This window comes from Tauraco erythrolophus, chromosome 11, assembly GCF_009769465.1.
Source record: "Tauraco erythrolophus isolate bTauEry1 chromosome 11, bTauEry1.pri, whole genome shotgun sequence".
Taxonomy (NCBI): domain Eukaryota; kingdom Metazoa; phylum Chordata; class Aves; order Musophagiformes; family Musophagidae; genus Tauraco; species Tauraco erythrolophus.
This window is the reverse complement of record NC_141475.1, coordinates 18,379,063-18,402,558: the sequence shown is the minus strand read 5'-3', so window position 1 is coordinate 18,402,558 and position 23,496 is coordinate 18,379,063. Positions and strand designations below refer to the sequence as shown.

Below are 23,496 nucleotides of genomic sequence, written 5' to 3'. Positions count from 1 at the left end.
GGTGCAACGCAGGTCCCGTCACTCCCCGCCCAGGCATGAGTCAGGCGGCAGCCAGGAGCAGAGTCTCACGGGGGCAACGGGGGGCCCAGGGGGCTCCCCTGCACGGGGACATCCCCGTGGGCAAGCACTGCCCACTCAGAGGGGAAAAACTGTGCCCCGCCTCGAAGCTTTGGTCCCGGAGGTGGGACAGCATGTGAAAAACTCCAGCAGCCAGAGACGGGGAGACCTGTGCACCCCAAAACAGTCTTAGAGCCATTCCTGGGGGGTTTCATGGATGCCTGTGTCATGTAGCTCCCTGGGGATCCCCAGTGCCTGCTGGGCACCACAGCACACGTGCACCCCATCCCAGGCACCCTGCACCCAGGCTCCATCCCTGCGGCAGGTCCTGCGGGTCACAGTCCTGGCTGTCCTCAGAGAGGGACCAGCATCCATGGAGACGTGGCCTGTCCCTGAGCATTGGCTGGGATGAACCTGGGAGACAGCCACAGGCACCCTCCTCCTCTCCATAGAATACTTTATATATATATATATAATATATATTAAAATTACATTTCTCTTTACAAAAACAGTTCAACGAGGGGCCAGGGGATGAAGCTCATCGCCGAAGCCCAGGCATAGGCACCCTGACAAGGCTGGGGCGCTTGGCAGTCTCCCTTTCGGGGTGTCCCCGTGCCCCTACCAGGGGCTCAGTACAGAGTCCAGCAGCAGGTTGCGTGGGTGGTGGTGGGCACCGGGGTGGGGGGCCCTGCGGTGAGATGCCTGCTCCAGATCCAACGCGGCTTGCCCCATCCCTGTTGTCACCGCCTGTAAGGAGAGGAGAGGACGCAAGCTCAGGAGGGGTGACGGTACCAGTTGGCCAAGAGCAGTGTGGTATGGAGACACTCCCCCCCCCCCCTCAAAAATATATCCATGCTCCTACTTCTGGCGGGAGGTGCTGTAGGGATCAAGGAGGTGGGAGCTGGCCTGGGCCAGGTTCCAGTCGAACATCTCCAGCACCCGGTGGCACTCAACACGGGACTTCAGCCCCAGGCAGAAGAGCTGCTCCACCTGCAAGGGGACAGGGCACGGCGAGGCAGGTGACAGGGGTGCTGCCACCCTTGTGGGAGCCAGAACAGGGGGATGGGGGCACGCGGTACCTTCAGGTACTGGATGGCCCGTTGGACGCTCCAGCCGTGGTTCTGCAGGGCGGCCTGGCACTGCTCGGTGGTCACGCCGTGCACTGTGTCCTGCACCTGTGAGGAGCTTGTGGTCAGTGCCTGCCACCACCCCCAGGCAGTGAGGAGTCCGTGGCTGGAGCAGGGGGGCACTGGGGCTGCCCGTCTCTCCAGCTCTGTCCCCAGGGAGGACCATCAGCTTGGAGCTGCGACCATCCTCATTGTTGGGATCTTCAGCTTCTCCTGGGCTCGGGTGCAGACTCTCAGTCACCGTGGACCCAGCCTTGAGAGCCGAAGGGGACCACAGTGACAGCCACCTTCCTCCCCCCTCCCTGGGGCCATGGGTAGGGCTCAGTTGGGTTAAAAGGGCCTGCGATCCCCGTTTTGGAGTTGCAGTGACACTTAACGTCCCACAGCACATCTGGGCACCCCTTGTAGCCAACCCCTCGAGGTCGAACTTGGGGAAACCAAGGCATAGGGTGGGAATGGCTGCTGTCCAAGGGAGCCCATGGCCACTGTGTCCCCTCTTGCCCATGGACTCCGGGGATGCTGCTTACCAGTTGGATCTTGTCAGCGGGGCGGCAGCCATCCGGCCCGTCATACACGATCTTCTGGAGGCTGCAGGAGGCTTTCACCAGGCACTTGGGCCCAGGGTTGCTGTTGTTGGAGGAGAAGTTGGCCTTGCAGTCCTGTGGCAGCTGCTGCACCATGGGACGGACAGTGGCTGTGGTGACCAGGCGGGACACTGGCATCTCCTCAGGGCTTTTGGCCTCCTTGAAAAACTTCTCGTACTTGTCCAGGTAGGCAGGGCGCTCAGGCAGCAGGTAGTAGTGAGTGCTGCTGACCTTCTGCCCATCCTTCACGATGGGCAGGATGCAGGGTCCCTTGGAGCAGTCCTTGCCCTGCGCCTGGATGACCTTTGGGGTGGCGTACTTGGGATCAAGGGCAAAGCTCTGCGTGGTGGGCATGGGCTTCCCTGGCGAGGTGGAGAGGCAGGAGCAGAGGGCAGCGCGTTGCTGAGGGGAGCCCACCTGTAGGGCCATGGGGCTGGGCGTCCGGGAGGTGGGCTGCGACAGTGGGTCCCGGGGGGGAATCTGGGGTGGCCGGTCTTCCTCGCCCCCTGAAGCCGGGGAAAGCTCTCCTGACCAGCGCCCGGGCTCATTGCGGCGTAGGGGCCGAGGAGGGATGGGGACGCGGGGGGGGATTTGGGGCTTGTCATCGGTGGGGGCAGCTGGTCCCAGGGGGACATTGAGCTTCTTCATGCACTCCTGCTGCAGCTCCTCGAAGATCTCGGTGGTCTGCATCAGGCTGGGCTGCTTAGTCTCCTTCGGGGGCAAGAAAAGATTGTCCTCCAGTGCTGGTGCCCGCTCGCCCTCATCTACAAAGCCATAGTTGGTCTTGCCCCGCCGGCTTGGGGGGCTGGTGATGGAGCAGACCTCAAAGTCATCCTCGTCCTGTGCCACATCATCATAGGCGGGCGGTGGGGGCAAGGGTCGAGCGTCCCAGTCCACCACTGGCGTTGGGTGGAGGGGCCGGGGTAGAGCCCGCGTGGGGCTCTGCGGTGGGGTTTTGTCCAGCAAGGAGAAGGCCTCCATGGCCAGCTTGGCCAATGACGGGGCCGTCAGCTCTCCCACCGGCGACGGGCTACCTTGAGGCACCTCCTCCCCGAAATCGATGAGCGTCACCTCGTTGCTTGCCGGTCCCTCACTCAGCAGCCGGCTGGGCTGCCGCTCGCCCACTTTGGTGCCTGGCACCCGTGCCGACGGCTTGACTGGTCGCAGGCCCTTCCCCGTGCCCGGCTTCTTCAAGCAGAGCTTCCGGAGACCTCCTGGCAGACCCTCCTCTTCCTCGCTGACCGGGTCATAACAAGGCTCTAAGACGGGACCAAGAAGGATGGTGAGGATCCCAGCACTCATTCCTGGGGGTGCAAGGGCAGACACCTGCATCCCCATGCCCCCAAACTGCCCCATAGCTTCAGCTGCCTTTGCTCCCTCCTTGGGCGTAGCAATGCTTGCCAGGGCAGGGGGCAGGATGCCAGGGGGGTGCGGGGTGGGGAAGGGCAGGGGTACCCGCCCCCCTGGCACCCTACCTCCTGCCCCAAGCTGGCCACCCTGCTCCAAATCTATGTCCTCACCACAGCTGCCCATCACCCATAGGTGCATGGTGGTACCCAGCGGGGGCAGAGGGGACTAAAGGAGCTAAGAGAGAAAAGGAGCACGAAGGAGGGAGAGCAGCACCCGAAAAAGCCCAACTTACTGGTGAGCAGGACAGTAGGCTGAGGCGGGCGCGGAGGCGGCTGCCCTGCGGGAGAAGAGAGAGCCCAAGAAGAAGAGAGGTGCAGGGTGAGGACGCGGAGCAAGTGGCAGCCGGGGCGCTCGTTAGCGGGGTGCACACTTCATCGTGTCCCCCGGCACCAGTTGGGTGTGGGGAGGATGCCGGTGGGAAGCTCCCCACTCCCCACCGAGGGAGAATTGGAGGTTTAGGGAGACTGCAGCACACGCAGTGTCTGAGCTCCCTCCCTGGGGTGGCTCTGCTGAGGTTCCCCGTACCGGGGAGCCCAGGAGGGCACAAGGGACCTGGACAAAGGGCAGCGGGGCAGAGTCCAGCCAGGCAGAGCCACCAGCCGCCCACACTGCTGGTAGTGGCACGCAGCCAGGTGACAACGTGCCCTATCACCCCAGCTCCCCCTTAGGTCTGCAAAAAGCAAGTGGCAGCAGAAAGATGGAAAGGAGAGGGGCCAGCCCATCACGCTGGCAGCAGAGCAGGGGGACAGGGGCTTTGCATAGCTGACAGGCAAGGGGAAGAGGAAAAGCTGCTCACTTTTAGCCCTGCCTGGAAGCTGGGTGGGTCTGGCAGTGCTCGGATCCACACCTAAAATGTCAGGAGGATCCATGGGATTTCCCAGGTACAGCCTGTGGGGAGAGAGGAAAGAGCCAAGGGGTCAGCAAGGGCCGCGTGAGACCCCTCACTCCCACACCATGTCCCTCAGGACACCCCACAGCCCCTCTGCCATGTACCATGCCCCAGTGAGTACCATTCCCCACCCGAGAGTGCTATGGCACAGAGCCCGGTGCTGTCCCACTGTCACCCATCCCTCTCCGGCTCCACGTACATGACATGCCGTACCCAGGGGATTGCAAACAGGGTGCCGTGCCCAGGGTACTCATGCAGGGTGCGGTACCCAGGACACCTCCCAGCACTGGGGTACCACAGTGCGATGCTGCATCCAGGGCACGGTGCCCCGGTACGGCATGCCGGTGGGGTGCCAGGAGGCCCGGGCGAGCCGTCGCAAGCCAGGCGTGGTGAAGCAGGGAGCCGGCGGGAGCCGGCACAGCCCGAAGGCCTGGGTGTGTGCCGAGCTCGGTGCGGTCTCGGCGGCCCGGGCGGCACGTACCCAGCGCCTGTGCCCACGCAGCGGGGCGCGGGGAGGCCTGCTGGGGCACGAGCCGGGTCCGCGTGTGCGGTGCCTCGGTTCAGCCCTGCAAGGGCCACCGGCACAGCCTGTGGCACCGGGCACCACGGGAGGGTCAGGCTGGGACCGCGGGCACTGGCAGAGCTGTCCTGAGGCTGGGATGCTGAGCAGCGGTGGGGATCACACTCCCAGGGAATGGGCTCCAGCACAGGAGCTGGCTCTACCCACCAGGAGCTTTTCAGGCTTTGAAATCCTATCCTGCCACTCTCCCAAAGCCCTCCCACATCCCCCCCCAGCCCAGCACTGGCAGAGACCTCCCTGTGCCCAATGCCCTGAGCCGAGGCACTCTGGCCCACCGCCTCCGGTGCCCCCAGCACCCATGCTAGGCACGGCCAGTCCCACCTGGCAGGGGTATGGGGCACTGGCACCCAACTCCTCACCCTCATCACAGACCAGGTCTCTCCTGATGGAGCGGAGGAGGGAAAAGCATTTTGGTAGATGTTTTTCATGTTTTGCTTTTTAAAAAGACTCATGCTGTTAAAAGCGTGGGGCCAGGCTGCATCCCTACTGCAGCTTCCCTCCACGCGGGCACTGAAAGGCGCAGGTTTAGCATCCCTGGGACACCCTAAAAGCGTTGGGGTAACATGGCCACCTCTGAGGTGGTGCTTACTGATGTCCCCCTGCCCCAGGACAGCCATGAGGGACTGCACGGCTCGGAGAAGGTGCTCTCCCAGGACAGTTCCCCCAAGTACAGCGGCCCCCCACATCCCCAACCCCATTAGTGAGAAGAGGCAAGGGAGTTAGTCCAGCCACGGGGACCCTACCCGGAGCCACCGTCCCCAGTACAGCAGGGGGAAAGAGATGCTTCAAGGGGGAAGACAGCCAAGCCACGGCTCGCTCCCATGCCCGGCGGGCAGTGGGGAAGGCAGGGAGCAGGCAAGGGATGCAGAGAAGACAGAAAGTTTCTTACTCATCAATTTTATCGGGAAACCCCCAGCAGTGCTGCGGGTTGGTGTCTCCATGGCCTGTGTGGATGAAGCTGTTTTTAAGCGGCTGGCTGATGTCGTGGGCCGACAGCCCCGCCACCGAGGTCACCGTGTTTCGGGGGAACTGGCCCACTTTTAGGGTCCGCTTATTCTGACCCCGCCACCAGTAATTCTCAGCCCTAAGAAATAAAAAGGACCTCGTTACCAACGAGGGGACGGGAGAGGGACACGCGCTTGCCCTCGTGACAGGGGAGGAGGTGAGGAGACTCATCCAAGTCCACGCAGGCAGGCAGTGGCACAACTGGGAAGGGAAGCCGGGTGCCCAGGATCCCAACCCTACGCCAGCAGTGTGCTCTGCCTCCCACTTTGCACAGCCTCTAAACCAGGAGGTGCCAGGGATGCGGGCAGTGGGGGATGAAGCTCCTCATTTGCACCCAAAAAGATGCACCCCTTCCTCTTCCTCCCAGCTGCCCCAAATTATGCAGGAGCCTTGGGGTGATGCCTGCACCGAGCTGCTCACCGCTGGTCCCCCTGTGCCCCGTGCAGCTGGGGACAGCACAAGGGACACGCACGGTATCTGCTGCTGAACCCTCAAATACCCCAGTCCCACAGACGAAACTGGGGGGCCATGGGGGGGGACAGGAGGCTGGGGGGGTGGGGAGGGTCTCCCTTGCTCCCCTGCTATGTTATTGGTGAGCCCCATGCAAGCTGGTGTGGGCAGGGGGGCTCAAGCTGCAAAACCTCCCGTGGCCATGTGAGTAGGGTCCCCAGGGTGCCAGTCCCCAGGAGAGCCCCGCACACCCCAGAAGCCACCTGGCTATCCCAAGATGCAGCCACCTCCAGGGTGGGATAGGGCAGTTGCCCATCTTGGAAGTGGATAGGGACAGGTAGGATGCAGGGAAGGGGAGTGCCCCCCCTGCCCAGCCTATGCCAAATCAATGGAGGGTACTCCAGCCCTAAACTCTAACCCCCCTACACCCCCTGCTCCCACCCCGTTCCCCCTCCTCACCTGCCAGGGCCCCCCGCCTCCCGCAGGCAGGGTGTGCCCCGGGCAGGGGACGGCGGGTGATGCACGCTGCCAGCCCCGCGAGTCTGGCACGGGCCCCACGGTTTTCCTGGAGTCACCTGTGAGTCACCCCCGGCCACCAGCTCAGCTCAGCTCAGCCCTTTTCCTGTTTACCTTCCCCGCTCGCCGCCAGCCAGCTCCTTTACTCAGTGCCGGGACCCCTCGGCGAGGCCACGGCACAGCCCCGCCGGCACCGGGCACCCTCCCTCACCTGCGGCGGGCCGGGGAGGGGAGAAGGTTCCCCTCCCCGGGAGGTTTCCTCCGCCCCGACACCGCCGCATCCCCATCCCGCCGGAGGGATGCTTCGGCCGGGCCGACCCCCCTCTCCCAGCCTCATCCCACCGGATCCGGGCTCGGACTCCCGGCACAAACCTGCTCTGGCTCTGCCCTGGCTTCCCCCCGAAAGCCCCCTCCCGCGGCCGGCTGGGTCCCCGGGGGGGCTTTCAGGTAGGTCCCTGCCCCTGCCCACACACACGTACGCACGCCCGGCGCCCGCCGAACGACAGGCAGGGGCTTGAAAAGGGGTGGGGGGTGTTTACGGTGCCCCGGGCGGCCTCGGCGGGGCCGGATGCGGCCCCCGAGAGGAGGCCCACCCCCTCCAGCCCTCCCCTCCCTGCCCGGGCACCCCCACCGGCTGTGCGGTGGGGAGAAGCCACGCTGCGGGAAACTGAGGCACGGGGAGGGTCTCCTCTCCGGTCCCTCGGGAGCGCCGGCAGCCTCTGGGGCTCCTGCCACCCCCCGGGTGCAGAGCCCACCCCGCCTGCCCAGACCCAGCAACCCCAAAACGTGCCCACCACAGATCACCGAGGACCGGCATCCCCCGGGGAAACTGAGGCAGGGAAGGCTGCACTCCAGCTCCATCGCTCTCCCCGACCTACCGGCACCCTCCAGCGCGGCCACGTTCCCCCCGTCTCCCTCCCGTCAACCTTCCGCTCCGTTCCCCCTCCGTGGTTCACCTGGGGCCGGCGGCGGGGCGGGGGGCGCGGGAGCGGGACCCCCAGCCCGGCCGTGATGCGGCGGTGGGGCCGATGTAAGCGCACTAGCGCGGCCGCGCCGCCCTCCGCCGTTCCCTCCCTCCCTCCTTTCTTCCCTCCCTCCCTCCGCCGACGCCGCTTCCCTTCCCCTCCCCTTCCCTCCCCTCCCTGCAATTAAACCGCCAGATCCTGGGCAAGAGTCATCCCTGGCAGCGCCGGACCGGGAGAAAGCCGGTCCCTGCAGACACACAAATCCGGCCTGATTCACCTCCGGGCCGTCACTAACCACGGGGAGCTGGCCCCGGGAGGGGGAGAGGAAAGGCGGGAAGGACGGAGCCTTTCTCCTCATCCCCCCGGGGCCTTTGGGGGGGGGGGAGGACGGCTTCCCGTCAAAGGGACACCTTTGGGAGGTCCCCGCTGTCCCCGAGCTGGAGGGGAACGGGCAAATCCTGCGACGGGGATGCGGGGACCAAAGGTCCCCCCAGCCCGCAGGTCCCCGGGGCGGCGGAGAGGGGTGGCCGTGACCCGGGCTGGCCGGAAGGGACCGAGGAGCGAAGTCCACGGCGCGGGGGAAACGGGTCATGCCGCCGTGGTACCGAGCTCCCCACCGCCTCTCCCGGCCCGGTGACAGCGACACGTCCCCGGGTGCTGGTGGCACGTCCCGTCCCCACCGCTATCGGCAGGGAGCGGCCCTGGGGCGTGCGGTTTGCCGGGGTGAGTCAGCGGGGGGGGCGGTGCGGGCAGGGCTGCGCTGCCCCCAGGCACGGCTGCGCTGCCCCCAGGCACGGCTGCGTCCCCCCACCCGCACCGCAGCGGCCCCCCCAGGCACTGTGCTGCTGGGGGATTGTGCACCTCCCAGGGGAGCTGGGGCAGCTCTGCCCACCTGTGGGGTATGCGGCCAGGGGTGCTGGGGGGGCAGAGCCCCCCCTCCCCATCCCTCTTCCCCACAGCTCTGCCAGTGCCCGCAGTCTCCCTGTTCCCACGCAGGCTGGCAGCCCTGAAGCTGGCAGCTGGTCCATGCCCCCCTATTCAACCCCTGCCACTCCCCTGCCCCCCTGCAGTACCTGCCCTCGATGACTGTGATGATGTCATTCATCTGGATGTGCAGCTTGTCAGGCTCCTCGAAGTCCTGCAGAGCCCTCATGTCCGTGGGCTGGGCCTGGGGGAAGAGAGGGGTGAGGAGGACAGGGGACATAGCCCTCCCCCCATGTCCCTGCCCCATTTTGAGGCCAGTCGCAGTCCCATACAGGGCAAGGGAGCCCCAAAAATGGGCAAGAGACAGCATCACCACTCCCGGTCCCTCCTCAGCTGTGACATCTCTGAGATGGGTGGGACAAGGTGGCACCCAGGGTCGTCCTGCTGTGACTGTGTCACCATCCTGGGGCTGCCTGGCCCAAGCCCCCCAAGTGTCACCTCCTACCTCAGTGATACCTCTAACTGCCCAGGCTCAAGCAGAGCTGGTGGGAGGGGACGCCGAGGTCCCTGTCCCACTCCCTGCTCGCTCACCTCCACCAAAAAGTCCCGCAGAGCCACGAAGGTGGGTCGGTCCTCGGGCTTGTGTGCCCAGCACTGCAGCATGACATTGTAGACATCCTGGGGACAGTCCTCGGGCCGCGGCAGCCGCTCACCCTCCTTGTCTATCTTGTGCAGGATCTGTGGGGCAGAGGGTGCTGTCAGGGGGTCCCAGGTCCCCACCAGCACTGCTGGGGTGAGTCGGGGCAGGCAGGTCCCTGCCGTGCACCCACCTGGCTGCCATTGAGGCCGATCCAAGGCTCCTGACCATAGGTGAACATCTCCCAGAGAGTGACCCCAAACATCCAGGTGTCGCTGGCGTGGGAAAAGGTGCGTGTTTTCAGGCTCTCGGGAGCACACCTACGTGGCGAAGGACATGAGCATCAGGAGGTAATGGGTGCTGCACCCCCAGGTCCCCTCCTTCCCAGGGCTCACCAGGCGAAAGGGACCTTGCGATGCTCCTGCATCACATAGTGGTCATCATTTTTGGGCAGGGCCCGCATCAGCCCAAAGTCCCCGATCTTGACCAGCTCGTTGGAGGCCAGCAGGATGTTGCGAGCAGCCAGGTCACGATGGATGAAGCGCTTGGACTCCAGGTAGGCCATGCCCTTGGCCACCTGGATGGCGTACTGGCAGAGAGTGGAGATGAGGAAATGGCCCTGGTTCTTCCGCAGGCGGTCCAGAAGGGAGCCCAGCGGGGCCAGCTCTGTCACCTGGTCCATGAGGAGAAAAGAGCAGGTTGGTCAGACCAGGGGCACTCTGGTTGGGCCCATTTCCAGTCTTGTTGTGCCCCACTGGGGATGCCAGCAGAGGACTCAGGGTATGGATCCAGCCTGACTTTGCTAACCCCATCACCCGGAACCCCCATGGGGCAGCATCGGGGTCAGCCCTGTCCCCCCACACTCACCATCTTCATGGGGTGGGAGAGCACCACACCGTAGAGTCGTATGAGGTTCCTGTGGTCCAGGGAGTGCATGGCATTCACCTCCCGGATGAAGTCGTCCAGTGCCTCTGGCTGACTCAGCACATCAGTCTTGAGGCACTTCACCGCCACGTTCAGCTACGGCCAAAGCGGGGATGAGCCCCGAAGCATCTTTCCCCCAAGTGGTCCCGCTGCCCGGCTCCCCCCCATGACCCCCTCACCGTCTTGCCAGCAGGCGTGCACCACTCGCCGCGACGCACAACACCAAAGGAGCCGTCACCCAGCTTCTCGAAGAGCGAGAGGTCTCGCTCCCGCACAAGGCAGGTGAGGGAGTGCTGGCCCCCAGCTTCTGGGGGTGGTGGCGTGGGGGGCTTGCGGAAGGTGCTCTGGGGCTGAGGCGGCAGCTCTGACTCGAGGCGCTTCCCACTGAACACCTGCGGGACACACAGGCAGGTGAGATACAGGCATGGAGATACCCCAGGTCCTTGGACCTGTGAATGAGCAGTGCGAGGACCCCCTGCCTGACCAGTACACTCTGGAACCTAATAATGACTCCTAACTGGTGATTACCCAGAACACGCTAGCTGCGGGAGCAGGCTCTGCTCCTCCAGCTGCCTGCACACTGAGCTGTGATCTGGGCAGAAGGAGGGGGCTGTGCCTCTCTGCGGCCCCGCGGTGCATCCTCCGCAGCCCTGGCAAACTAGGTGGTAGCCAGAGGGCTCTGGGCACTCCTTGGCCAAGCTGTGGCCACATGATGTGCCTGGGCACAAAGCCAAGAGAAACCTCCAGCTTGGGCTGAGCATCATGACACAACCCCACAGCGATGTGGTCCTCGCAATACATGCTGCCCAGAGGGGATGGGGATGGGCTCTCCCTGCCTCTCCCCAAGCCAGGACCGATATGTGCCCCATGGGATGTGGTTTATCCCAGCCCTGGCAGCTGGGAGCCACACGGGGTGCATGGGGGCCAGGCCCAGCATGTGGCTAGGGTGGGAGGTGGCATTTTTGTGCCCGGTGCGAGGCTGAGTTGCCTTCTATTAAAAGCCAGTCCCGGCCCAGATGAGTCATGCAGGGGAGAAGCCACAACCCAGTGCCCAGCTGGCAAGTGCCCTGCTCATTTAGGGGTGCTGGGGTGGCAGCAGCACTAGCTTTGGAAGGGATGGCATTGCACGCACATGTGTGCATCCCGGGGTCCCCTGCCCTCCTGTGCTCCCAGCCCTTGTGGGCACAGGGCTGTGCCCCCTTGCCATGCGGCGGGCAGAGGTCTGGGCAGGGCTGCTGCCCACAGAGCCAGCTGGGGTGAGATCTGCGGGCTCTTGTGGCTCGTTAGCTGCAAATGAGTTTCCTGGCAAAGAGGCAAATCAGACGAGGAGAACGAATTTTCCGAGTGCCGGGGCGGCAGGGCCGTCCTTCACTGGGAAGTGACCCAGGAGCCTGCATGGGACCAGGGTGCACACTGGCAGGGTCACGCCGCAGGCACGGCATGCAACAGGGACTTCTGCCCATCTCCCTGCCAGTCCCCAAGGACTGGGGCATGGGGAAAGCCAGACACCAGGGAAGAGCAGAAGTCCGGCTCCTCCTGCCTGCCTCAGTTTCCCTGCCACACCTGCCCCACTCCCATTCCTACCTTGCTCATCCAGGATTTCCGCTTGCACATGGCTTTCCTCCGCTTCACCGCCTCCCACAGCCGCCGCTGGCCTGCAGGACACAGGGACTGTCACTGACCCAGCACGGAGTGGGGGTCCCTCCAGCCCCATGGACCGCATGCTCCTCTGGACTCCCCAGAAGATGCTGTGCAGTGTGTGGGGTATGGGAGGAGGTTTGAGGGGGATGTACGCACCGGGGCGTCCCATGCCGATCTTCTCCAGATCTTCATTTTTGACGTACTCAAAGTGGGAGAGGCGGGTGACGTTGAGCTCGTCCCGGATGCGAAGGAAGTACTGCTGCAGCTGCAGCTCCGTGAGCAGCTCCAGCAGCCAGTCCGTGCCCTCCTCCGCCTGCATGCTACAGCTCAGCCTCTGCGAGGACAACGTGCCAGATTAGGGGGGACCCTGCCTCGCTCTCCTCTGCCCCATCGTCTCGGACTCATCCCGAGCCTGTCCTCAGGCCCCCAGAGGCCAGAAGAGGCACCCCACCAGCAGGACCCCCAGCGATGGGCAGGGGACCTCATTGTGCCCATAGAAACACCAGCTCACCCCTCTCCTCCAGCACAGGCTGTCCCCAGGCAGCGGTGCCAAGGACACGGGAGGGGGCAGAGCCCCGGGGCACAGGACAGATGTGCCTGGCAGCAGCCCCAAGCCAAGGGGCACCCCACACCTGGCACCACGCCTGCACAAAGGCCACCCCACACCTGGCACCATGCCTGCCAGGCTCCCTTTGCTCCGCCGGAGGGGCTGCCTGGGGAGGTGGCTGCTGTCCCCAACAGGGACAGCCACCTTGGCACTGCCTCTCTGCCCCCTTGCATGCCTGCACAGCCAGCTGGGCTGGTACACAGACACATGGTGGGTCTCTTCTGCCAGAGCTGGTGGCACCTCACTGAGCAGCCACAAGGAGGGGGCAGACACGGACACCGGGGCCCCCGGGGTGGTTCTGGTGCCCTGGAGCTGCAGCACAGGGCACCCCAGCACTGCTGGTGTCGCCTCCCAGCCATGCCAGGGCACAGGGAGGGGATGGGCCAGGTCTCACCCAGGGTTCCCCACGCACCTCGCCGTTCCTCATCCCTGCTTGCTATCCCGGCTCCCCCCTCCCTTTCATCGCCACCTTTTCAGGAGGGGACGCAGCTCTGCCTTCTGCCGCTGACAGCCAGAAGGGAGGTGGGCCTCCCCATCCCAGCCCCGCAGCGGGGCAGCCCCCTCCATCCTCTCCTCTCCCCCAGGACACGACGTGGCCCCCGGCACCTTCGCCCCCAGCGCTCGGGTCCTCCGGCCGCGTCACCGCAATTACAGCCCTCAGCACTGGGCTAAAAATACGGCGGGTGCGGCAAGCAGCTGGGCACGGGGGCGCGTGGGGGCACACGGGGGCACGCGGGGCCGACAGCAGCCGCCGGCCGTCGGTACGTAGGTGCCCGCGGCTGGCGGGGGCCGGCCGGTGCCCTGCCGCGCAGGCACCGGTGCCCGGTGACAGCCAGCGCGGGGTCCGCCGGGGGCGGGGGTCGGCACTTACTCGGTAGAGGCGGAAGCGGGTGAGGAAGGGGAAGGAACGGCGCAAAGCCTGGAAGCGTCGCATCCTGCCTGGCTGCCCGCCGCCGGCCCCTGCCACCGCCGATGTCCCTTCCCCGGCGTCGGAGTCCCACGGCAGAGCCCGCTCGGGGCAGCCGCGGCCCCCGCAGCCCCGTCAGCTCGGCTACGGAGATGCCGCCCCGGGGCTCGGCCGCCCCGTATATCCCCCCGAAGCGGTCAGAGGGGTTCGGGTCGTCCGTCGGCCGGCCGCGGGCTGTGGCTCTCCCCTCTCCTTCCGTCCGGTTCCTGATCTTCCCGGCCGGCCCTCCCCTTCCCCAACGCAACGGGGCGGGGGGGGGGAGGCGGCAGGCAGGGCTGGGGGTCACTCCTGTGGCTGGAGCCACTTCCTGGGGACCACCGGCCGGCAGCGGGGTTCAGTCCCGGTCGGCTGCCCGCGCAGCGCTCCCCGGGAGGGGTTATTTTCGGCCGGGGCTGGGACGCGCGCCCAGGGGGCCGGGCTCCCATCAATGTGCCGCTTTCTCCCTTGTTCGGCGGGTGCCCGCGCCGGCAGCTGGTAGCCTGGACCCCCGCTCCCATTTCCATGGAAACTCACTCCGGCCTTGGGAAACGCTCCCGGGCCTCAGTTTCCCCCCCAGGAAGCGGAGAAGGAGGGAGGGAGAGGAGACATCCGGCTCTCCGCTCCCCAACCGAGGCCACAGGCACGACGCCAGGGCAATGGGCACTGCGGGAGGAGCTTCTGGCTTGACGAACCTACCCGCTGCTCGGCTGCCAGCCCCCATGGGGCTCTGCCGTGGGGTGCCACCAGCACCCTGAGGCTCACCCCCCTTCCCTGGTGGGGCTGGCACCCAACCCCTGTGCTGGTGTCTGCTTGTGGGCTCCCCAGGGAGAACAGCTGGCTGCACCGGCAGCCACAGCGTGAGAGAGGAAAGACCCGCGGTAACCTCTCACTGCAGCCCCCGCCTGCCTGGCCCCCCCAAACCGCAGCCATTGCGGTGCCGGGAGGCAGCTGGGAGGGGGTTAAGCACATGCCCAGGCACAGAGGAGCCTCCGCTGTGGCTTCCACCGCCGGGATCCCGGCTGGCACCCGGCAGCACAGGCACCCGGCACAACAAGCCCATTGACTGGGAACACCCGGGCATGGTGCCCTCCGCACCAACCTCTGCCATGCGCCAGCTCCCCTCTCCCTGGCCCAGGGGACGCCGGGGACACAGGGGGTTCCCTGCCTTGCAACGGTGCATCACCCTCAGCAGCTGGGACTGGCACCCACTGGGGCCACTGTGCTGCCTCCTGCACCCTGGCCCACCTCCTGCAACCACAAACCCTGGGTAAGGCTGCGCAATTTGGCACCCACACTGGCAGTACTGGTCTCCAAAAGGGAGCAGAGGGACACAGTCTTGCCTGCTGTGCCGGAGGAAGGCTCTGTGCCTCAGTTTCCCCCATCACACTTGACCCATGGGTGCACAGGGTAACATCACAACCTCGGCTCTGAGACAGGCAGGCAGAGTCCTGCCACCCCCATCCTGGAGGTGGGGGGGTGTGTCACAGGTGCCCGTCTAGCCCTCATGATCCAGCAGGCAGCAAAGAACCCCGGCGCAGGTTCTACTTCGCCCCCTGCACACGCGCCGTGCCCTGCAGCCCCGGGGATGCACCCTACGTGCACCCCGGCTCACGCTCGGGCGGTGACGACTCTCACGTGCACCGTGGGACCACACAGGCGCAAACCCCGGCACCCCGCGCGCCTCCCGCCACCTGCACAACCGCAGCCGCCCCCCCACGCGTGCGTCACCTCCGTGCACCCCCCAGCTACCGCCCTGCGCGGCTGCACGTGCGCAAACACGGCGGCGCCGCACAGCCGGCGGCAGCACACCGGCCTCCTCCCGCCTCCGCTTCACGCACACCTGGAGCCGCCTGCGCCCGCGCACACCCACGGGTGCCCACCCCTGGTGTGGCATTTTCCTCGCCTCCACGCTCGCCCGGCATCACGCACGGCCACGCACATCCACCGAGCTGGCGCACGGGTGACCAAACTGTCCTCCCTCCCCATTACTCTTACCCATGACACCCCAAGGCAGCTGCACCCTCCACATATACCTACGTGCTCCCTACCCCCCAACACCACCCCACACCGCCTGACACCCCCCAGTGACAGATCCTGTGCTGGGTGCTGTGTCCCCCCCACCAAGCTGTGAGGCCCGGCTGAGCCACGCTGCCGCACACCATTCCCCCGTGCCTCAGTTTCCCCAGCAAAAAGGAACAGGCAGCCCCATTCCCGTGGGTCAGGATGGGAGTGCAGCCATGCAGGGGGGTGCCGTTCCCATACCATCCCACATGCCGTGGAGATGACCACAAATGCCAGAGAGGGAAGATGCCATGCAGGGATCCCCCATCCCCATGCCAGCTGCCAACCCACACCCTACAGCAGGACCTTGCCCCTCTTGGAGAAACCCAGCCCAGCCAGGTGCCTCTGGCCGCTCCCCACCACCGGCTCCCCCCGCACTGACCCGCCGGCATGGCATGCCCGGGGCGACGTCCTGCCGGGGAGGCGGCGTGAGGCGCCCGATGCCCGGCCATAGGGCCCTCTGCCCGGTGCTGTCCGAGAAGCTGTGGGGCAGGGGGCCGAGCATCTCCACCTCCTCCTCCTCGGCGCTGCTCAGGCGCTGGTAGTCACATCTCTCACCCATGGCCAGGGCGGCAGTGGTGGCTGCAGCGCGGCGGTGAGCGGGGGGGCTCTGCGGAGACGCCCGCGCCTGCCTGGGGGCGGCGAGGGCTGGAGCCGGGCTTGGGATCACATGGCAGAAAGTTGCTGCAGTTCCGGAAAATAGCGAGAGGGTGAAGGTGACCGCAATGGTGATGGAGGGGAGGGGAGGATGGATGGAGGGATGCAGAGGAGACAGGGAAAGAGAAAGGGGGGACAAGCCCCTTAGGTGCCCATCCTCACCCAGATCCCAGCCTGGTACTGCTGTCTTCCTCCTGGCTCCGCAGCCCAACTGCCCGCCTGCTCTCCCTGCTCCAGCACCAGAGCTGAGAGGCGGTGGCATCGCTGCCAGCCCCAGCACCGTGCTCGCAGCCCCCTTCTCCCCCCACCCCGGCACGGTGCAGCCCGCCAGCAGGGATGCGGTGCAGGCAGCCAGGCGGAGGAGGAGGAGGAGGAGGAGGAGGAGAGGGCGGGGGAGCATCATCCAGCAGCCAGGGTCCTGTGGCAAGCGAGGTGGGTGAAGGAGCATTGTACCCCCCTCCTGGGCACCTGTGGAGGGGTGGTGGGGTTCTGGGGCTGGCAGCAACCCCAGCATCCCTCCCACTCCCCCGCACTGGCAGAGGGGGATGGGATGCGCTGGGAAGATGGCTGCTCCGCAGCGACCCGGCAGTGTCGGCGCAAGCACAGCAGGGCCGGGAGAGTAGCCAGGCCCCGGTGGGCGCTGCCGGGATGGGGGTCGGGGACACGTCAGAAGGACTGGTCCCAGGATCAATCCTCTCCCCCCACCTCTTCACAGGGAGATGGGGGTCTCTGAAACCTCTGCCAGGTACTGCACCAGGCACGGCCCCTAGCAGGGACAGGTGGCCCTGGAAAGCCACCCCCCTGGATGGGGAACCCCCCATCTTCACATTGGGCCTGGCCTGTACCCCAACACTGCCCAGCCATGGCCCTCCTCTGAGCCCCCCGGCCAGAGCCGCAAGCCTGCAAGGAGGCTGAAAGCGTGTGTGTGGGAGAGCCCCTGAAGCCCCCCCTCAGCCCCCTGGGACCTGCTCATCCTTCGGGGCACAGCACAGCCCTGGGGAGCAATTTGCTCCTTGTGCTAACTCCTGATCCCCAGAAGTGCTCCCACGACCCCCCTCACTGCTCTCCCCCACACTCCTCCTGAGACCCTGGCACAGCCAGAATGGGGTGTCGGGGGGTGTGACACCAGGGTGTCACTGTGCCGGGGCAGGGGGCACAAGACCATCCTGATCCCCTCCAGCGGTCCCGGCTTCAGAGCAACAGCCCCAATCCCAGGGGACACCTGCCCCAGCTCGGGGGGCTTGGGGGGCCAGGCAGGGCAGCCCCTTGGCGGCTCCTCCTGCCATACCACGGAGGTGAGCTCAGCTGCGCAGCCGAGCCCGCGGCGTGGGAGCAGCGAGCCACCCCCACACGCGGCCCGTCGGCGTCACCGCACTGGCACGCCACAGGCCGGTGACTGATGCACGTGCTATGCCACCTTGCCTCTGGCCCCAGTGCCCCGAAACCTTCACCAGCCTGCCTGGCAAAAGCGATGCTGCAGGGTCCCCACAGCCTCAGGCATAGATTTGGGTCACCCCCACCACACATCGGGTCCCCCGGCCTGCTCGGGCTCAGCCAAAACCCAAATGACGAGGTCCCCTGTGGGAGGACAGATGGCATCCCACCGTGCCACCCACCTGCCCACAATCGCTGTCCCGGGGGGCACAATGGCAGCTGCCAGATGGGGCGCACTGTCCCCTGCCCCCCCGGCACAGTGGCAGTCATGCTGACCACAGGACACCCCTCCCCTCTGAGGGGACACTGGACCTCCCTGGGACATCACACTTGGCACTTGGACGTCCCCTTCCAGCATCCCTGGGGACCAAGGACACAGCATCCCCCAGGCCCTGTGCCCACCACCCCTCACAGAGGAGCCCAGGAAGCGATGGGTCCCCAAACCCAAGCTCCTGAGGGGGCAGAGGGTCCCCCACTCACCTCCGGCACATCACCCCGTTCGCTGCCACAGCCCGCCTGCCACCTTCCTGGAAGCCGTGTCACCTGGAAGTGATCTCACCGGCTTTGGCTGCGGCTGGGCAGCTGCGGTGGTGCCTCGGGCTGGCTCGCTCAGCCCTGGCGGGGCCCCGGGGGTGGCCCCAAATTGTGGTGACACACTCCCCGGCCCGGCTGCCTCGGTGCAGGCGTGCGGGCACGCACATACTCACGCGTAAACGCACCCCGCTCCCATCAGACAGGGCTGCTGGCTGCATCCTGCCCACCCCTGGGATGCTGCTGCCTCCCGGCTCCCCAGGGACCAACCCAGCTCCTCACTGAACTGCACCACTCCATGCCCCCCAGCAGGACCCCGTACCGGTGGGTGTTTCACTTCCCTCGGTGCTGGCACTCGATGCCGCTCACTTGGCTGGCTTGGGCAAGCAGAAGATCTTGGGGGGCCGGCACGGAGGGCTGGTGACCCCCGTGGTGGGGGTGGCCGGGGAGGCCGGGGTGCCAGGTTCCGCCTTGCTGCTGCCTCTGGGCTCCCAGAGCCCAGCCCCATGGCCTGACCCTGCCCGCTGGCACAGGGCGTCCTCCGCTCCAACCCCCTGCCCGCAGTGGTGGCTGCCCAGGGAGGAGAGACACAGGCGGGTGGAGGGCCCCTCCACCCCGACAGAGCCCGGCACAACCCCAATCCCCTCCCTAAGCCTCTTTCCTCCGCTAAATCCCCTGTGCGGGTCGAGCCAGGGCAGCCTGAGCCTGTCCTGTGTCTCCCGGCTCCCCAGCACGGGCAGGGGAGAGGCAGGAATTGTCATCCCTATGACCAGCTCCCACCTCGGCCCCAAGCTCTCCCATCAAGGAGACAACACATCGTGGTGTTTTGGGGGACAAGCCAGCAAAACAACGCCCCCCCAGTACCCACAGCACCCTGCCCACCTGCCCTCAGCCCCATGCCTGTGGGCAGTGTCAGGGAAGGGGAGGACAGCAGGCTGGGCATCACCAAGCCTTGGCATCATCACTGCCCCCAGAGATGCTGCCATGGCGGGGATGCTGCCACCCTGCCCTGGTGTGAGGCTGGTTTGCACCTTCTGATCCTGTGCTCGTTTGACTTGGGCCGCGATGGCCCTCAGCGGTGCCAGCCTCAGTGCTACCAGGAGCTGGGCGGTATGCGAGGGGGCACGGCGTCACAGCTCAGCCACGGGGCTGGCAGGGTTGTGGCGACACCAGCCATGGGGTCCCTTTGGGTGGGGGAGGGAGGGAGAGGACAGGATGAGACCCACAAGCCTAGCACCCCGTGTCTGGCCACCCTGAGCCCTCCAGACCCCCCAGGAGCATCCGGGGCCACCCTCTGCCCTGCCCAGGCTGCTGAAAGAGCCTTTGTAGAGCTGTCCCCCAAAGTCCCAGGACAAGGGTGGGCTTTGCCCCTGGGCCAGCTGGGGAAGTGGGGGGGGCACTGGCACAAGCCCCAGGTCCAGCTGGTCCCTCTTCCCTGGGGGAACATGCCTCTGGGGTGGGCTGCAGCTGGCATAAAACAAGTTTGCCAGGTCTCAGGCCAGACGGACACAAAGCCACGTCCACGCTACAGCATCTCCCCTCCGTGCTGGGCGCCAGGAACAGGGCAGGTGGGACCACTGGAGCTGCGGGCAGGGATAGTGGTGAGGCTAAACCCCCACTTCCCCGGCACCAGAGCAGAGCAGTGCCCTGACCAGACCATCCAGCATCTGCTGGTCATTAGTACTAACTGACAGCAGCCTAATTAGTCAGGCTGCAGCGTGGGCAGTGCCCCCCCAAAGCTGCTCAGCAGAGACTTTCTCCTTAAAGCCTTTCTGTCCCAGCCCCCTCCTGCCCCCCAAAACCCACGTGAGTGTGTAATGCCCCCTGGGATGCTTTGCCCCGACGGCTGCCATCCCTCACAGGCGTGACTGGAGTCCAAACCCTGGTGCTCCAGGGGCAGGATGGAGCCTTGAGCTTCTTCTCAGGGGAAGCTGAAGCACAAAGTGAGATCTGGTCTGCAGGGCGGCTGCGACAGGGCTTAGCTACAAGCCTGCAGTGGTTCCCAGTCCCGTGGGAGCCACTTCTCTGCCCATGGAAGCCCCCATATCCCGGGGGGAGGCTGAGTCACAGCAGGCTGTCAGCCCCCAGACAGAGGGCGAGGAGGAGGAGGAAGGCATCGCCAGCCCCCCCCCGCCATACCCACAATACCTGCCGGCAGGGCTGGCCCACGCCCTGCACTAACGAATACCGGGCTAACGAGGCTCGGGCAGCTCCGGGGGTTGGTAACAGGTTGCACAGCCTGCATGGCCCCCACCCCACACCCCCAGGCCTCGGCGCGGATGGATGGGGGTGCAGAGGCTGCTCCCTGCGGGCAGCAGCGGGACCAGGACTGCAGCCGAGGGTGGGCCGTCTCCCTAAAGAGGGGCCTGGCAGCGCAGACCTGCTCAGAGACACCCCTCCGGGCAGGTCCCGGTTTTAGGAGAGTTTTGCAAAGGCTGGCGCTGAAAAACTTTGTTCAAGGGCTTTGCCCTCAGCCAGCTCAGCGAAGGGCTGAGTAAGGGAGGGGGATGCATAGCCCCGGCACCTGACGAGGGGGGACCCACCTTGCTGGATGGCAAGCCGACGCCAGAGCCCAGCAGCAGCAGGGCACCCCGGGGAATGCCGTGCCAGGGCAGCCCCAGGGAGGTGAGTGCGTGGGGAAGCACCAGCACCGGGCTCTGCCCCGGCCTGCCCTGCCCAGACGGCCCAGCCCTGGCACGGCCTCTGGCCCGCGGCTGGCGGCAGCTCTGCGGGCAGAGATGCTGCCTCTGCAACCCCCCTCCCCAGCTGCTGCTTGCAGAGTGGTCAGGCGGTCCAACCATACCAAAAGCCGAGCAGGGTCCTACCAGTGAGGTGGGACCTTCCCCTGGGCTGTCTACATCACCTTACCAGGTTTAACTTAAAGGTTTTATTAAAAAACAAAACAAAACAACAATGACCAAAAGTACCCGAAAGGTCCCAAGCGTTTAGAGTAAAACCTGCCGCAACATGGCCGGACACAGCCACGGCACTGCCCGCACCAAGCCAGTGGGCAGAGGCTCACCGCTGCTCCAGGTTTCGGCAGCAGCACGACACCCCGAGGGACAGGGCTGGCCCCGGAGGACAAGGATCCTCTGTTCAGTGCTGGAGCTCCCACAAGCCCAAGGAGGAGCAGAGCAAAGCTGCCTTTTCTCCAGGAAAGGAAAAAACCTTCCCCCAGCTTCCGCTGTGGTTTGGGAGGGTTCAAGGGCACTGGGCACCCACGCGCACCAGACCCCGCTGCCTGCTCTGCCGTGGCAGGGAGAAGCAGGGGGGTCAGGCACGCTGCCGATGGCGGCTCGCTGGCCCTGCAGCACCTGGGCACGACAGCAGCACCGGCAGCCCGTGGTGCTGCAGGGCATGATGCCAGCAACATCCAGCGAGGCGCAGCGGGCACACGCAGACCCGGGCAACGCCGCAGTGGCGAACCCGGAACCCTCCCTCGCCCCTTGCAGGGTCGCGCCTCGCTCCTTACCTCTCTGCTCACCGCCACCGCATCCTGCGCCGGGTCTGCAGTGTCACCGCAGGGAGAGGCCGGGCACGGCAGTGCTTGGGACAGCCGGCATGCCAGGCGGGATGCGTGTGCCCGCCTGCCGGGGCGGGATGCACCGATCGACGCCAGCGGCGGCGGGGTCTCGGGTGGGATCCCCGGCGGGGCGGTGGGCACCGTGTGCCAGATCCGGCCTCACACCCGGGCAGCCCTCCTGCGGCTCTGGCGCTGTGCCGGGGTCCGTGTCCCGGGGGTGCCACCGGGGTGCTCCTGCTCCCCCGGGTAGAGCTCGCCCTCCTCCTGCACCCCGCCCCGGGCCTCCCCCTCCTCCTGCCGGCCCCGCCGCACCCACCAGCGGGCGCGGGCCGGGGGGCTCGCCTCCCGCCGCCCCCCGCCCCGCTCCTGCTGCGCCCGCCGGCTCAGGCCCTGCTCCTGCCCGACTTTGGGGCCGCGCTCCTGCACTCCCCGCACCGCGCCCCGCGCCCGCCGCGGGGGCTGCGCCCCGGGGCTGCCTCCCGCTTCCCCCGCCGCCGCTTCCTCCGCGTCTCGCGCCCGCCGCCGCGCCCGGGCCACCCCCGGCTCCCGGGGCCGCCGCAGTTCCGCGCCCGCCTTGGGGCTGCCGATGGCGGTGACCGGCCCGGGCCGCTCGCCCCACTCCTGCAGGCCCGTCCGCTCCCCCAGCGGCACCCAGTGCCACCGGCCCGGCCCCACGCCGCCGTCCCCCGGCTCCCCGCCGCCGCCGGTCACCAGCTCCTGGCCGCGGGGCAGCGCCCCCAGCCCCGCCTCCTGCACCCCCCGAGAGAGGCCCCCCTCCTCCTGCACCCCCGGGGCCACCCCGCCGCCCTCCGGCACCCCCGGGCTCAGCCCCCCGCCCTCCGGCACCCCCGGGGCCCCGCTCGCCCCCTGCCCCCGGATGGTGCACGCGGTCCCGGTCCCGGCCCCCGCCCCGGCCCCGCACGCTGGGGGAGCACCCCCGCCCCGGGGCCGCCCCCCGGCCCCGCGCTGCTGGAGCCCCGGCCCCGGCTCCGCCACCGCCCCCCCCTACCCCGCTTCCGCCTCCCGCCGCCGGCGCGAGCTCCCGGGGCGGCGCGCACCCGCCCGGCCCCGCTCTTAAAGGCGCCGCGCCGCCGCTTTACGTAACGGCAGGGGGGGCCGACGGGGGGGTGGGGACGGACGGGCGGGCAGACGGCTGGGTGAGAAGGGCGCGGGGACAGACACAGGCAGACTCACCGCGGGGCAGCGCCAGGCCCCGGGAGCGCTCCGCTGCAGGGATCGGGCGGAGGGGAGCGACAGGGCACGGGCTGCCCTGCACTGCCAAGGGGCAGCCCAAATTCTTGCTCCCAGGTGCGTGGGGATGGGCTGCGCCCCTTCCCTGCTGCCCCGGCGGGGTTGGCGGTGCCCGGCTGCAGCAGAGCTCCCCGCAGCCCCGGCCCTCCCTCTTTGGTGCTTTGCACAGTCACTGCAGGGAGAGAAGCTCTGCCAGGTTTGGGCAGGGAGATGCGGGAAACTACGTGTTTCCAGCAAGTAAATCATCCCTGTTGGACGAGGAGGGACCAGAGCTATCCTGGGACAGCCCGCAGGGAGTGAACAGGGCTCCTGGAAAAGCTGTCTCCCACCCCAAACGGCGCATCTTCACGGGATGCACCTCAACCGTGTTTGTGAAGCAGGAGGTGAGACTGGCGCCAGGGGCGGGGGAAGGCGGCAGAGAAAAGCTGAGTGTGTTTGAAGTTAAAGCTGCAAACCAGTGCGGTCTCACCTGAGCAAGCCTGGGGCTGGGGGTGCAGCTCCTGCTCGGCCAGAGCTCTCGGGGGCTCTAAGCAGTAGCCAAATACCAACCCCCACCTTGACCCCATGGAGCTCCAGGGTGATGATGAGGGGCAGGGACAAAGCAGGGGACATCTCTGGCTTCCTGGGTCACAGACACAACCACCCACAGCCCTGCCCCACTACCTTCTCACCAGCAGAGACCTGCAAAGCCACGGCCAGTGACAAGTCTTAACACTTCATTCTCTTCTGGACATCCATCCCAACACAGCAGGTTCTTTACAGTCAAATTCTTTAGGT

General features: G+C 66.7%; 1 protein-coding gene across 1 annotated transcript; it reads right to left on the bottom strand.

Annotated features, from left to right (window-relative positions):
- Positions 1-766: 766 nt before the first annotated feature.
- Positions 767-21,451, bottom strand: TNK2 (tyrosine kinase non receptor 2). The gene is made up of 16 exons (XM_086618135.1): positions 21,418-21,451; positions 11,866-12,043; positions 11,653-11,723; positions 10,248-10,460; positions 10,012-10,164; positions 9,540-9,817; positions 9,338-9,464; positions 9,099-9,245; positions 8,657-8,751; positions 5,537-5,731; positions 3,975-4,066; positions 3,411-3,455; positions 1,712-3,027; positions 1,137-1,232; positions 920-1,047; positions 767-804 (listed from the first exon to the last, which is right to left on the bottom strand). Exons 2-16 carry the CDS (start codon positions 12,026-12,028, stop codon positions 798-800), a joined length of 3,126 nt encoding a protein of 1,041 aa, XP_086474261.1. The 5' UTR covers positions 12,029-12,043; positions 21,418-21,451; the 3' UTR covers positions 767-797.
- Between the last annotated feature and the right edge of the window lie 2,045 nt (positions 21,452-23,496).

Excerpts from the sequence above, each read along its gene's own strand:
- TNK2 (XM_086618135.1), bottom strand. The coding sequence starts at position 12,028 with ATGCAGGCGGAGGAGGGCACGGACTGGCTGCTGGAGCTGCTCACGGAG. Across the intron at positions 10,165-10,247 it reads GCACGCCTGCTGGCAAGACG|CTGAACGTGGCGGTGAAGTG; the intron begins GTGAGGGGGTCA and ends CTTTGGCCGTAG. Across the intron at positions 8,752-9,098 it reads TGCGGGACTTTTTGGTGGAG|GCCCAGCCCACGGACATGAG; the intron begins GTGAGCGAGCAG and ends CTCTTCCCCCAG.